The sequence below is a fragment of the Prosopis cineraria genome, unplaced genomic scaffold, assembly GCF_029017545.1.
Source record: "Prosopis cineraria cultivar Desert tree isolate PC_DT_omini unplaced genomic scaffold, ASM2901754v1 PC9, whole genome shotgun sequence".
Taxonomy (NCBI): domain Eukaryota; kingdom Viridiplantae; phylum Streptophyta; class Magnoliopsida; order Fabales; family Fabaceae; genus Prosopis; species Prosopis cineraria.
This window is the reverse complement of record NW_026555340.1, coordinates 2,575,456-2,588,739: the sequence shown is the minus strand read 5'-3', so window position 1 is coordinate 2,588,739 and position 13,284 is coordinate 2,575,456. Positions and strand designations below refer to the sequence as shown.

The 13,284-nt window shown below is 29.6% G+C and overlaps 1 protein-coding gene across 4 annotated transcripts; it reads left to right on the top strand.

The window, feature by feature from the left end:
• Window positions 1-7,019: 7,019 nt before the first annotated feature.
• On the top strand, window positions 7,020-11,703 carry LOC129320497 (formate--tetrahydrofolate ligase). 4 transcript variants are annotated; one of them, XM_054965988.1, is made up of 6 exons: window positions 7,020-7,099; window positions 7,323-7,492; window positions 7,685-7,834; window positions 8,261-9,436; window positions 9,910-10,056; window positions 11,123-11,703. In XM_054965988.1, exons 2-6 carry the CDS (start codon window positions 7,328-7,330, stop codon window positions 11,396-11,398), a joined length of 1,914 nt encoding a protein of 637 aa, XP_054821963.1. In that variant the 5' UTR covers window positions 7,020-7,099; window positions 7,323-7,327; the 3' UTR covers window positions 11,399-11,703. The 4 variants fall into 4 exon arrangements, with proteins under 4 accessions (XP_054821963.1, XP_054821965.1, XP_054821964.1 ...); XM_054965990.1 differs by having other exon boundaries at window positions 7,036-7,138; XM_054965989.1 differs by lacking the exon at window positions 7,020-7,099 and adding an exon at window positions 7,103-7,242.
• The last annotated feature ends 1,581 nt before the right edge of the window (window positions 11,704-13,284 follow it).

Below are 13,284 nucleotides of genomic sequence, written 5' to 3'. Positions count from 1 at the left end.
TCATTTTACTCCTTGCATTTATTAATTCAAGTCTTTATATAAATGTATTTTTTACTCATTATAAAATTTATTGGTAATTGCGATTAACATAAAAAAAGAAAATAATATATAATTTTATAAAAATGTGGATTTTATTGTATGTGGATTTTTTCTTAAACTTATGTTCAGGACAAGGGTGAGTAATAAATAATTATTTAAGGACACAAAAAAAAAAAAAGTGTCTAAAATCTACCCTATAATAGAATCAAGAAGAAGACAAGATGTAGCCAATTACGCATTATGACCAAAACGACAAAGCTTTGATGGGAGAAGCGAAGCCATCAGGAAAATGGATTGATTAATTTTTTCACCTTTCGGCTGGGAAAGATACCATGGCTCACACAAAAGAACATGACCTAAGTGATAAAATCTAATTAATTTCAGAATCATTACTTTTCAAAAATTAAATCAATATAATTTAAAAGATATTTTTTAAAAAATATTACATTTTATTTTTCCATTGATTTAAAAAGATTACGATGAATCAATTCGGCTTAATGATAATATTTAACTGTTCTTATATTCAAACTTGCGAATCTTCAAGCCACACGAAATTTTTTAGTTGTTTTGATTTTCAATATTATTTGTTTATTTAATATTGTCAGTAAAGTAACTATCAAATTCAATTTTAGATTGGTTAAAGAAAATATAGGAGATTTGATGAGGGACAATTTTATATTTTAAAATTTATATTTTGATATTTGGTCCTTCTCAATAATTATTATTTTTAAATTATTTTAATAAATATTATTTTTTTCAGGTCCTTAGCAATAACTTTTGCTTATATGTATTTGTGTGTGCGGATAAATGAAAGAAAGTTTACCCCGAAATTCTATTGCTGTTCACATTGTAGGCATGAATCTTTGAAGCATACCTAATTTCATAATTGATAAGTTAAGTTTCACACTTCTAGGATTAATTTTTTGATAAATACTAATGTGAAAATAAAAAATATAGTAATTCGTAACACAATAAATTAAAGTTCAAACCTTCACTAAGAAAGATATCAATATTTAATGCTTGATCGATCATATCTTAAATAAAATTATCTTTAATAAGAGAATACCTATAAACAATAAAAAAGGTTCAGCTTTAATTCATTTATTATTTTTTATTGCTTAATGCCTAATTATTTCAAGGATGACCTAGTCATAATTACAAAATATCTCCACATATTTCTCCATTTAATATTTCAGTTCCTAATTTTCCTCCCTTTTATTTTTTTCATTTTTTTTACCAATGACAAATGCTCTTTCTTTCTTGTTATATTTCAATAAAATCAAGGAATCGAAGCTAATTTGTCTTAACATGAAAACAATTTTTAATTTTAACCCTATCAAAAATAGGAAAAGAGAAATACCTAATAAATAATGAGCCATGAAATTAAATTTACAACAAAAGTAAAATAAAAAATGATAATAAATAGAGATAATTTCAGTATTGGACCACATATGAGATTTCATTTTAATTTAGACCCAGTGAATTCTGAAAATTTAACTAGTTGGGAAAAAAAAGTTTTGAAACGAAATGACTATAATGCCATTGATTAATTTTTTTTTTAATGAAAAAGTCCTTCTTTCTTTCTTCTCAGGACCTTTGTTATTAAAAAAATAAAAAAAAATAATGGGCATTATAGTCATTTCCTTTTAAAACTTACTTTCAATTAAGTACCGTAGTTTTGCATTGAATTTTTAAAATTTATTGGCCTGATTTTAAATAAAATTCCATCTGTAATCCTATACTAAAATTCTCCCTAATAAATAATTGTAATATTAAAGATAAAAAATTCTTCTAAAGGCTATCATATAATAAAGATGCAAAAGTAGGCATTATGACCAAAATGACAAAGCATGAAAAGGGATTAACTAATTAATTTTCGGCTTTCGACTGGGAACTCTACCATGGCTCACACAAAAGAACATGACCTGCGGGATAAAATCTAACCTTGTCTGACCTCATTTACATAATACTCCTCCGATCTTGTATATTAATTACTTTTTAAAAATATAATTTAATTCGTTTTATAAATTATTAATTAATAAAATTATTTTATTTAAAATTAAAATTTTTAAATTATCTTTAAAAAAGTAAGAAAAAAAAATAAAAAAAATAAAATTATATTATTTATTTGCAAAGGTTATATTTAAAATTTTAATTAATTTTATTTTTTATATTTTTATTATATTAATATTAATAAAGTTGATAGAAATAATTTATAAATGGAATAAAAAAAAGTATTCATTATATTCCTTTGTCCCATCATCTGATAGCCTTTTAATTTGTTTTATTCAACAATGCTGAATCATCACTACACATGAATAGGGCGCACGTTACAGCTGAAACCTGGCAAGCTAGAAGCCTGACGACGAAGACGACGTCGTCGGAGGGATATCTGCAACTATATCCACCATTAATCTAAGCCCTAGCTTCGTCTCCTACCTGTGTGTGTTAGCTGAGTCTTCGACCGTCAGCAATATAATGTTGGGTTCCACCATTTGCAGAATTAAAATTGTGTGCTGTGCATCAGAAGCTGTTCATTTGGATAGAAAATCACCGAGTGAAGTGAACCCAGATATGTTCAACAACAACGGCGCTGGTTGCCGGAAAGGTCAGTGCATTTCAGTCCCTTGAAACTAATTTCTTTTTATTTTATTCACTGGTTTTATTTATTTTATTTTTTTTTCTTAATAAGAATTTCAAATAATAAGTACATTATGATTATCCACAGGTATAAGAGTGAGTGTTGTTTGGAATTTCATTTAGTTGGCTCGAATTATAATTTATAAATCTAGTTAGAAGTAAAAAAAACTATGTTTGGGTAAGAATAATTGGCAAAAACTTTTCTTTTCCAAGTACAGGTAGGTCAAAAGTTTAACTTTAATTTTTTTTTTATATTAATTACGTTGAAATCTAAGTGTTTATACCATTTAATGTATTTTAAATTTATTGAATAACCTATTTATTTTTGTACATCTCTTTTTAAAATTTGATATTTTTATTACTTATAATTTTAACAAATAATAAACTTAATTAATTTTTTTGGTATTGAAAAATATTTTCTACGTTAATACATTAACTCTTTTATTTTTATAATTATAATTTTAATATTTTTTTTAAATTTATCAAAGTGCATAATTATATACAATAGTTTGTGAGAGAGATACAACTGATCATATCCTTTTTTAATTTTTTTTATTGACCTCTGTCCTTAATTTTTTATTATATATGCAAATTTATTTTTTAATTATAAAGGAAAAAGTGTAGGAAAAAATGATGAAAAAAGTATAGGAAAAAAATTAATAAGTGAAAGGAAATTTTAAAAATAATAATTTTTTATTTATTTTTAAGAGTGCCCTACTTTTTGTATTAGAACTTGAATGGCTACACATCTACTCCGCACCTATTAATATTGCTTGCCCTTTGCATCCATTGATTGAAGGGTTAATAATGATATTGTAATTGAGGCAAATCAGTTATAATTAATTTAATATTTTTTAAATAATATATAAAATAATAAATAAATAAAATAATTAATTAATTTTTTTAATATAATATTTTCATGACTATAAATTAATTAATAAATGAGATAAATTTAATATAAGAAAATAAATTAAATTAGACTTTACTGAAAGCAAAGGATATTACTGAAACTTATCCCGTTACTATAGACTTGTTTAATAACTTAATTTAAGAATAGTTTTTTTGCTCTCTAGAATAAAAAGTAAAAAAATTTACTTAATAACATCTTTTCATAAAATGTTTTAAAAAATAAAAAAATTAAATATAATTTTAAAAAATAAAAAAATAAAAAAATATTTTCAGTATTATAAAATTATTATTCTAGAAAATAAAAAAAACTTATTTTTATTATTTTTATTTTAAAATGTGATTTACAAAATACTAATTTTTAAAATAATAAAATAAAAATAGTCTTTGAACAGTCGAATTTAAAAAAATAAAAATAAAAAAGTTACGGAGGTGTCCCTTGAAATGATGTGCCAGGCGTTGGCGAGTTTAACTGGTCCCAGTGGATTGGCCCTTTTGGATAAAAAAGAAACAAAAATAATAAATTCTTCCACTGTCTTACAATCAGCTGACGTGGAAGAATACTATAGGTTCCTGAAATTGGAGATAAGACGCTGGATATCCTCTATAATCATCGCTGCATGCTCATTTATTTCTTCTCCTCAGCTTCTTTCTTCCTGAGGATGGCAATTTCAATTACTCAACCTTGAAATTCCAAAAACTTTCATCTGTTTCTAGATTCAAAGTATTATAATTAGCATGATTTATTTCAATGAGCATTTTTCAATAAAAAATAATAATAAAATTATTTTAAAATTATATAAATAATAATCTAATCTTTTAAAATATTGTAATTCTATGACATAAATTTTAAATTTAAAAAATTTTTTATCCCTTATTGATAAGTTGTAATTTCTCGTTTAATTTTTGTGGTTCTTTAAATAAAAGTTGTTATTCTTTAAACAAAAATTATGATTAAAGCTTATTATTTTAAAAACTTATTTTCCAATAAAAAAATTATATTTAATAAGTTATGATTTATTATTCAACTCTTAAAATTTACAGAATAAAAGTTATTATTTTTTAAATAAAAGTTGTGATTGAAACTTGTTATTTTGAGATAGAAATTACACTTGATAAATTATAATTTATTGGTCAACTTGTATGATTCATAAAACAAAACTTGTCATTTTTTAAATGAAAGTTGTAATTGTGGTTTGTTATTTTTAATAAAAGTAAAATGGTCTTTGTGCTTTAAAATTTATTTATATAAAAATTCCTACAGATTTTAATAGAATTACATCATTTTGAGTTTCTGAATTATCATTTAATAATTAAAAAAATTTTATTATCATTTTTTCTTTTTTAATAGATCGGTTGCCATTTAAAGTGCAATATTAAATTAAGGACATTTTAACAAGGTATTATCAATGATATTATTTAATAAATTCATTAGTATATGTGTCAAAATCCTAAAGTAATGCTAGCCCAAAAAGGGGGGGAATTTCAGTCAACCCTCTATTCTCATAACTTTAAATTTTCATTGTACACTTGAGAGATTGGAATAAAATTAAAGAGATGAATTAAATAATTTTATTATCCCAATTAAAGTTAGGCGCATAAACAATTTATACAAGAAAAATAAACAATTAATATATAAAAAATGAACAACTGATGTTGATAAAAATTTCAACTCTTACTAACAATATAACACCCCTATAAATTTATAACTCTCATTCCACCTACGTTAGTTGTTCATTTTTTATTCTTTAATTGTTTATTTTTTGTATACTAATTACTCATGTGCCTGGCTTTATTAGGGACAATAAAGTCATTTGATCTAGCTCTTTAATTCCATTTTAGTCACTCAAATGTGCAGTGAAGTTTCGGAGTTTTGAGGGGTTAACTAAAATTATGTTGATTCAAGGGAGCTGATTGATTTTTTTTTTTTCAAAAAAAATCCTAATGTAATACTCCCTTTGTTAAAAAATATAAGGCATTTTTAATCTTTCGACTTGTAATCATTGCCTTTTTTTTTAAAAGTGTCCCTATTGATAATCACTTTATATTTATTGTAAGGTATTTAATAGGAGTAAATATGAAAAAATAGAGTTAATTAGAAAGTAAGAAATTACTTTATTGAAGGTAAAATTTATTTAAAAATATTTTATATTTTTGAACAAAGTGAGTAGTTGTGTAAAAATTATTTGGTATAGCCAGATCTTCATTTTCTATCCAATCAACTTTCACTTTTCTTATTACATCTAATCATCTATACATCTTCTCACAGGTAATTCCTTACAAAAATTTATAAAAATAAAAATTAGAAGAAAATTAAACTCCTTAATCTTGACCATGTCTGTGAAAAGGTGTAGCAAAGTAATAATAAGAATAAATGGTAATACCGAATCAAGATCTCCCAATCATCTTGTAAAAGAGCCACAATCATATAGAAATTATGTTGTATTAAATGCTTGAAATTGTTTTGTAGTCGATATCAATTGAGGTAGTTATCATTAGATATTATCTTTAATTTTAAATGCAGGTTGAAAAAATGAGTTAACATTAGTTGATGTTTTTAATTTTACTTTCTCCATTTCAAATATACAAAGCATTTTTGGAAAGTTCCTTATTTCAACATACAAAAAGTATTTTATGGAATTAGTGTTATTAACATCTTTTTAACCAAAACATCTCTATTTGTCTCCCATTAAAAATAAATAATCAATGATTGGTATTAAAAAGGACAAAAATGAAAAAAAATTAAAAGTTTAACTATACCTATTTCTCTTAATGCATTAGGTTTATATTTAAATTAAAGGGAGTATTAAAAATTGTCATGACATCCTAAATTTATTATTTATTGAAGTCTTTTTAAAAAAAAACAATTTATTGAAGTCTTTAACCTCTAAATCAAAGTTAAATATATTTGTCAAGCTTTTTTTTTTTTTTTTTCAAGGACCTCCCATGTTCCATGTCTTGGCTTCATGTCACTTAGTGTGGCCATTTTATATGTAGTTTTTGTCACTCATGTGTTCTCAATTTCACTTATGGACAATTTTATCTTTCTGACTCCTTAGTATAACATAATGTTGATCAAATTTACAATAATAACAAGTCTTATTTTACTAAATGAGGTCAGCTATATGAATTATATAGTATTATTATGCTCTATTATTTTGTATTTATTAAAAAATATTAGTTATGTGCTTAAGATTGTAAAAAAGTATAACTTTATAATTTTCTTGTTATTTATAATTAATAACTTACCTAATTACCGGTTGGCCAAAAAACAAAAACTTACCGAATTACCGGCAATTACCATCCCTAGATTCACTCAAGGAGGGGGAAAAAGAGGAAGCATGTACAAAAAATGTCCGGTTATTGTCTCCTGTTTTGCCCCCCTATTTTCCAATTTGATGGTATTAAAACGAATTTCAAATCTCAACCCAATCAATTCCTGTGGCCTCTATATATTGCGCTTCGCACGTCTCTCTTTTCACAGAGGCAGACCCAGACGCGGACGCGCACGCAAGTACTAATCTATCAATAAAATAAAGCTTTGGATCATCGTGTATATATATAGTGCTGGATGAAATTGAATCTTCAACCCTCATCTTCAATCCAGACCTCCCTTTCTCTCTCTTCTTTTTCCTTCATCGTCGAACTTGTGTATCAGTATTATTTCTCATTCGCATTCAGTGTTCGATTCTCAGCTTCTTTCTGCTACTCAATCATTTCGGTTTCCGTGAATACAGTTGCAATGAGTTCGTCCTCAAAAACCGTGAGGAAGCTGCAGGTGGTGTCCCCTGTTCCAGCAGATATCGACATCGCTAACTCGATTGAACCTGTTCATATTGCTGAGATTGCCAAGGATCTTAAACTTAGCCCCAATCACTATGACCTGTACGGCAAACATAAGGCAAAGGTAAATATATTTACATGTTTAATTTTTAACGAAGGAAAATTAGGGATTTTAGATTGGTTTCTTCACTTCTCTGAACATTACTACTAGTTAGGATGTATCGGTTTGATCTCTGCGATAGCATTAGATTTGGTGTATTGGCATAGATACCAATATCATATGCCTTTTTTAAGTCAACATTAATTTTGGGCTTAGGTTTTGTTGTCCGTGCTTGATGAACTACAAACATCGCAAGACGGATATTATGTTGTGGTTGGAGGTATTACTCCAACACCTCTTGGAGAAGGCAAGTCTACTACTACAGTTGGCCTCTGTCAAGCTCTGGGCGCTTTTCTTGACAAGAAGGTAATCTTTTGTAATTTTTTTATTTCCACATTTTTGGTATTATGACTCCCCTTTACTTTATGGTGATTTTTTTAAGGACTTGGCTGTTGTATATCATTCAGCAGAATTTGTGTTTGAGATAATACGTGTTTAAGAAGAATTTTTGTAGTATTATTCCTTTTTCATTATCCAAAGGACAATAATTTTTTTCTATCTCTTCTAGAAGCATTTTCTTTATCTTTCTTATGGTATCAAGTGAGTGGATGTAGGAGTTGTTTTTCTTTCATTCTTTGTTTTATCTGCTTGATATTCTTACGCTGTCCTCAACAAGTCACAAATTTCATGGCATGCAACATTTCGGTTATTGGCAATCTGTTAATAATTCTCTATCATATGTTAATATCATTCTGGTGCATATTGAATTCATCTCTCAATTTCTTGAGTTAGGTTGTCACGTGCCTTCGTCAACCATCACAAGGACCTACTTTTGGGATCAAAGGAGGTGCAGCTGGTGGTGGCTACAGCCAAGTAATTCCTATGGATGAGTTCAATCTTCATCTAACAGGAGATATACATGCAATAACAGCGGCAAACAATCTACTAGCTGCTGCAATTGATACCCGGATTTTCCATGAGGCAACACAGTCAGACAAGGCTCTTTTCAACAGATTATGCCCTCCAAATAAAGAAGGGAAAAGGAAGTTTAGTGATATCATGTTCAGGCGTCTTAAAAAAATAGGTATTTCCAAGACCCAGCCAGAGGATCTCACACCAGAAGAAGTAACTAAATTTGCTAGGCTTGATATTGACCCAAATTCTATTACATGGAGGAGAGTAATGGATGTTAATGACCGGTTTTTAAGAAAAATTAGTATTGGCCAGGGATCTGATGAGAAAGGAATGGTAAGAGAAACAGGATTTGATATATCAGTTGCTAGTGAGATAATGGCTGTTTTGGCCCTCATAACGTCCTTAGCTGACATGCGAGAGAGGCTTGGAAAAATGGTGATTGGAAATAGCAAGAATGGTGACCCAATAACTGCTGATGATCTAGGCGTTGGAGGTGCTTTAACAGTGTTAATGAAAGATACCATTAACCCTACTCTTATGCAGACTTTGGAAGGAACCCCTGTTCTGGTTCATGCAGGGCCTTTTGCAAATATTGCTCACGGGAATTCTTCTATTGTGGCTGATAAAATTGCACTAAAGCTGGTAGGTCCTGGTGGATTTGTAGTTACAGAGGCAGGTTTTGGTTCGGATATTGGAACTGAGAAGTTTATGAACATTAAGTGTCGATACAGTGGTTTGACACCTCAATGTGCTATCATTGTGGCGACAATAAGGGCTCTAAAAATGCATGGTGGAGGGCCTGAAGTTGTTGCTGGAAAGCCTCTTGACCATGCATATTTGGCTGAAAATGTTGCTCTGGTTGAGGCTGGTTGTGTAAATCTGGCGAGGCATATATCAAATACAAAAGCTTATGGTGTTAATGTCGTTGTTGCTATAAACAAGTTTTCAACTGACACCGAAGCTGAATTAAACACAGTTAGAAGTGCTGCTTTGGCTGCTGGGGCTTATGATGCTGTTATTTGTACTCATCATGCTCATGGTGGTAAAGGAGCGGTAAGATTTGTCTTTGAAAGCATTATATTTGAGATAAAGAATAAAACTATACCCATCATTTACCCTAATGCATAAATTCTGAAATTTAACAGTCAATGACGCCCATAAATGCAAAAGGAATATGAAAACCAATTGATTGCTCACTGTTGATTATTTTGTGGAATAAGAAACCAAATTTAAGTGATAAACTTCCTTGATTGTTATCTGGTGTTGACTTAATTCTTAAGTTGCCTCCGCAGTCCAATAGCTACTCATGTACTGCTACTGACCATAATGTCCAGGTCAAAAGAAAAAGAAAAACAAAACAAAAAAGATCTGTTTCATAGTTAAGAGTTGACATTTTTGGTAGACAACCACTTTAGGGCCAGAAGTCGTGGCACAGTTTTCTTTACTAAATGCATGTAGCAAGATATGGTGTCATTCCACCAGTTATGGATTATATTGCTTACTGAAGTTACTATGACGTGATTCAGGTTGAACTGGGTATTGCAGTTCAGCGGGCCTGTGAAAATGCGGCAAACCAGTTGCAGTTCCTATATTCTTTAGACAAAAGTATCAAAGATAAAATAGAGGCAATAGCAAAATCATATGGTGCCAGTGGTGTTGAGTACTCTGAGCAGGTAGACCCCTCTTACCTTGATCTGACAGCTAGTTCCTCTGTATTTGAAAAATCATGCACGTGATGTTTGTTCTGATTAATTATCTTGCATGAACCACAGTAGCTTATGGATTTTCTTATTCTGCTACGAACTGGATACAAATCACGAACAGCTTTTAGTATTTATTTCCATGCCTTCAGAATAGCTGGCCTACAATTGTCAATTCGTTAAGGTGAACCATGGAAAATATCTAAACCTGTCATTTAGTATTCTGTAAAATACTTCATACCGTTCTATCTGTTTTTCATCAAATATATGGTGGAGGGTGGGTAGGCTGTTGCATCTCCAAGTTTTCACAGTAGCATGCATATGGCGTCAACTTGATGACGACATTTTGATCTATCATCTATGCCCCTACTTTTCTTAACTCGATCCAAACAGAAAACTTTTGTTCCTTTTAAGTTTTTGACCTTCTAATTGATGCCCTTTTACAGAGGGAAAATCTGTTGATCCTTATAAATTATAATTTAACTGAATCATTTGATTTCTATAGTTTACAAGTTTGTAAGTAGGTTTTCATAGCTTTAAGGATTTATAAGTTGATTCTCTTTATTAAACTTCAGTTAATTTGCCGTTAGATTTTACTAGCCTGACCAGTTGTTTGCTATCTTTATACTTTGAAATTTGAGCAATTCATGCCAACGAAGGGATTTAGAGCAGATGGTTGAATATATTCATAATTTCATATGTGCAGCATGTGTGATACAATCTTATTTCCATAAACATGGGTTTGTTAGCATGCACTAGTCTTCGTCTATACATATTGAAATTGTCGAGATAGTAGTTAGTTGGCCACATTAACAAAATTTAAGGGTGTCAAGGGAATTTGAACTATGGGGATTAAAGATAAAAATTGTCAAAACTATAGGAATCCACTTATAAGTTTAAAACTACAGATGCCAAGTTCAAAAATTTGCCTAATATTTTAGTGATGAACAGAATATTGTACTCTAAAAGAAAAACAAAGGCAAAAGTTAACTTAAGCTGATGATCTTAATTCTGATTGACATTTTGGTTGTATGACTAGGCTGAGAAGCAGATTCAAATGTACACCAGTCAAGGGTTTTCGAATCTGCCAATTTGCATGGCTAAGACTCAGTATTCTTTCTCACATAATGCCGTAGAGAAAGGAGCACCAAGTGGATTTATCTTACCCATAAGAGATGTGAGAGCCAGCATTGGAGCTGGATTCATATATCCTTTGGTTGGAACAATGAGCACAATGCCGGGGCTTCCAACAAGGCCTTGCTTCTATGACATTGATCTTGATACATCAACAGGAAAAGTTATTGGCCTCTCTTAAATCTCAAGTTCTTCTACCCAACAATTAAAAAAGGGGTCATGCGGAATTGCTAATCACATGACCCTTCTCAAAGTTCGGCCTCTGATATTTCGTTGCATTTTGCCTTTTGGGAACATGTAAGCCCAAGATATGAATATCTAAATCACACATCTTTTGTATCTGTCTTATGACTTTTGATGTGTGAAGTGTATTAGCATTGTAAGTTTTGATCAAAAGCTTGGCCTGTATCTTGATGATCACGGCCTAGACATCCATTAATTTTAGCGGGGATGAAGGTTGCTTTCTCCCATGTTTGCCCCATACAAGGTGGGTACATTTGATTATAAGTTCCTTCACAAAGAGAAAAAAGAGTTTTAAAATATTTGATAAATATTTAGTTAGATATATAAATTAGTTGATTATTTCTTCATAGGGTAAGATGCAAATATGCATAAAATATCTTGTCTCTTTCTAGTTTATGGGATTTATTGTTAGGTTCATGATCTACTTACATGCACAGTTAGACACTTTCCCCCAGCTGTTCTCAAACTTCACGCGTCATGCAGCTGAAAAACCCAATTTGTTATTTCTGTATTTCGTTTATGGGTGCAGCATGATCAACAAACCATAGGGTGCCTTTTTTTGGAAAACATCTTTGATATTAATGACTCCACATTCGCTTCTCTTCTCTTTTGTTATGTCATAATTTATGCACACTAATCCAGTTACAGTCTATGTATTACAAGCACTCCGCTGTGTTTTAAAGGTAGGAGAAACTCTTTTTTTTCCCATTTGTATAGAATTCATACAAACCAAAGTTACAAGGGGAGATTTAAATTACCTCTTGCCATTATTAGATGATTTGAAGTAGAATTCTTCTAGTCTCATGATAATTGAAAAGCATAAGAGAGATTCAGAAGAAAGTGATTCTTCTGATAGTGATGTCAATTGGAAAAAAGCTGTCGTTAGTTAGGGAACTCTCAGATTTCATCAATTAACCGTACGCTAATTCAGTGTTTAGGCCTGTGTTTATAACCTATCATCATTGTTATTTTACCATTTAATTTAGATGGAGTAAATCCCTCAACCTAATTTTGGGCACTCGGATCCTTAATAAAATCTTGAACTGAGATAATAGATTTAAATCAATATCTATAAATATAATAATAATGTATATAATAAAATGTGTAACATTTAAGCTTGTGATTGAGTCCTTACCATCAAGTGTTTTTGACTTGTTCTCTTGTAGTCAGGTGAGCTCTTCCATCCTTTCTCAATAAAAAACTAGAAGGCCATATCTCTCAACTACAATCAAAGACGGATGTGATCAACAAGCTAAAAAGGTTTAGGCAATCATACCTTGGAGAATCGCACCTAAGGCCCCTTAAAGGATCAAATTGCACCTTAAACCCAATGCTTTTGAATTGTTTTCACCAGCCCAAAGACCCCCAGTGTAAATACTCCTTTCATTAAAAAATATAAGATATTTTTAAAAGAATTGGATGTTAAAAAATGTAAAGCATTTTTAATATTTCAAAGTATAGTTAATATATTTTTCCTAAAAATACCCTCAATTAAAAAATAAAAAAAATCCTTCAACTTTTTAGATGGTTCAATATTTCCAGCATGTGGAAAAGAGAGAGTAAACTCAAGCATGAAAGAGAGAGAGAGAGAGAGAGAGAGAGAGTATGAAAGAGATAGTGTACATGCAAGCATGAAGACAAAGTGAATTTATATTTTTTACAACCAAGTTGTTAGTACTATTTCGAGATTTATTTATTTAAACTTTTTGAAATGTAAAATTAAGGGTAAAAATAAAAATGTAGTTGTAGTTAGAAGATAGTTAATTAATTTTTTGAAGGGTAAAATTTGATTAAAAATGCCTTATATTCTTAAACAGAGTAAGT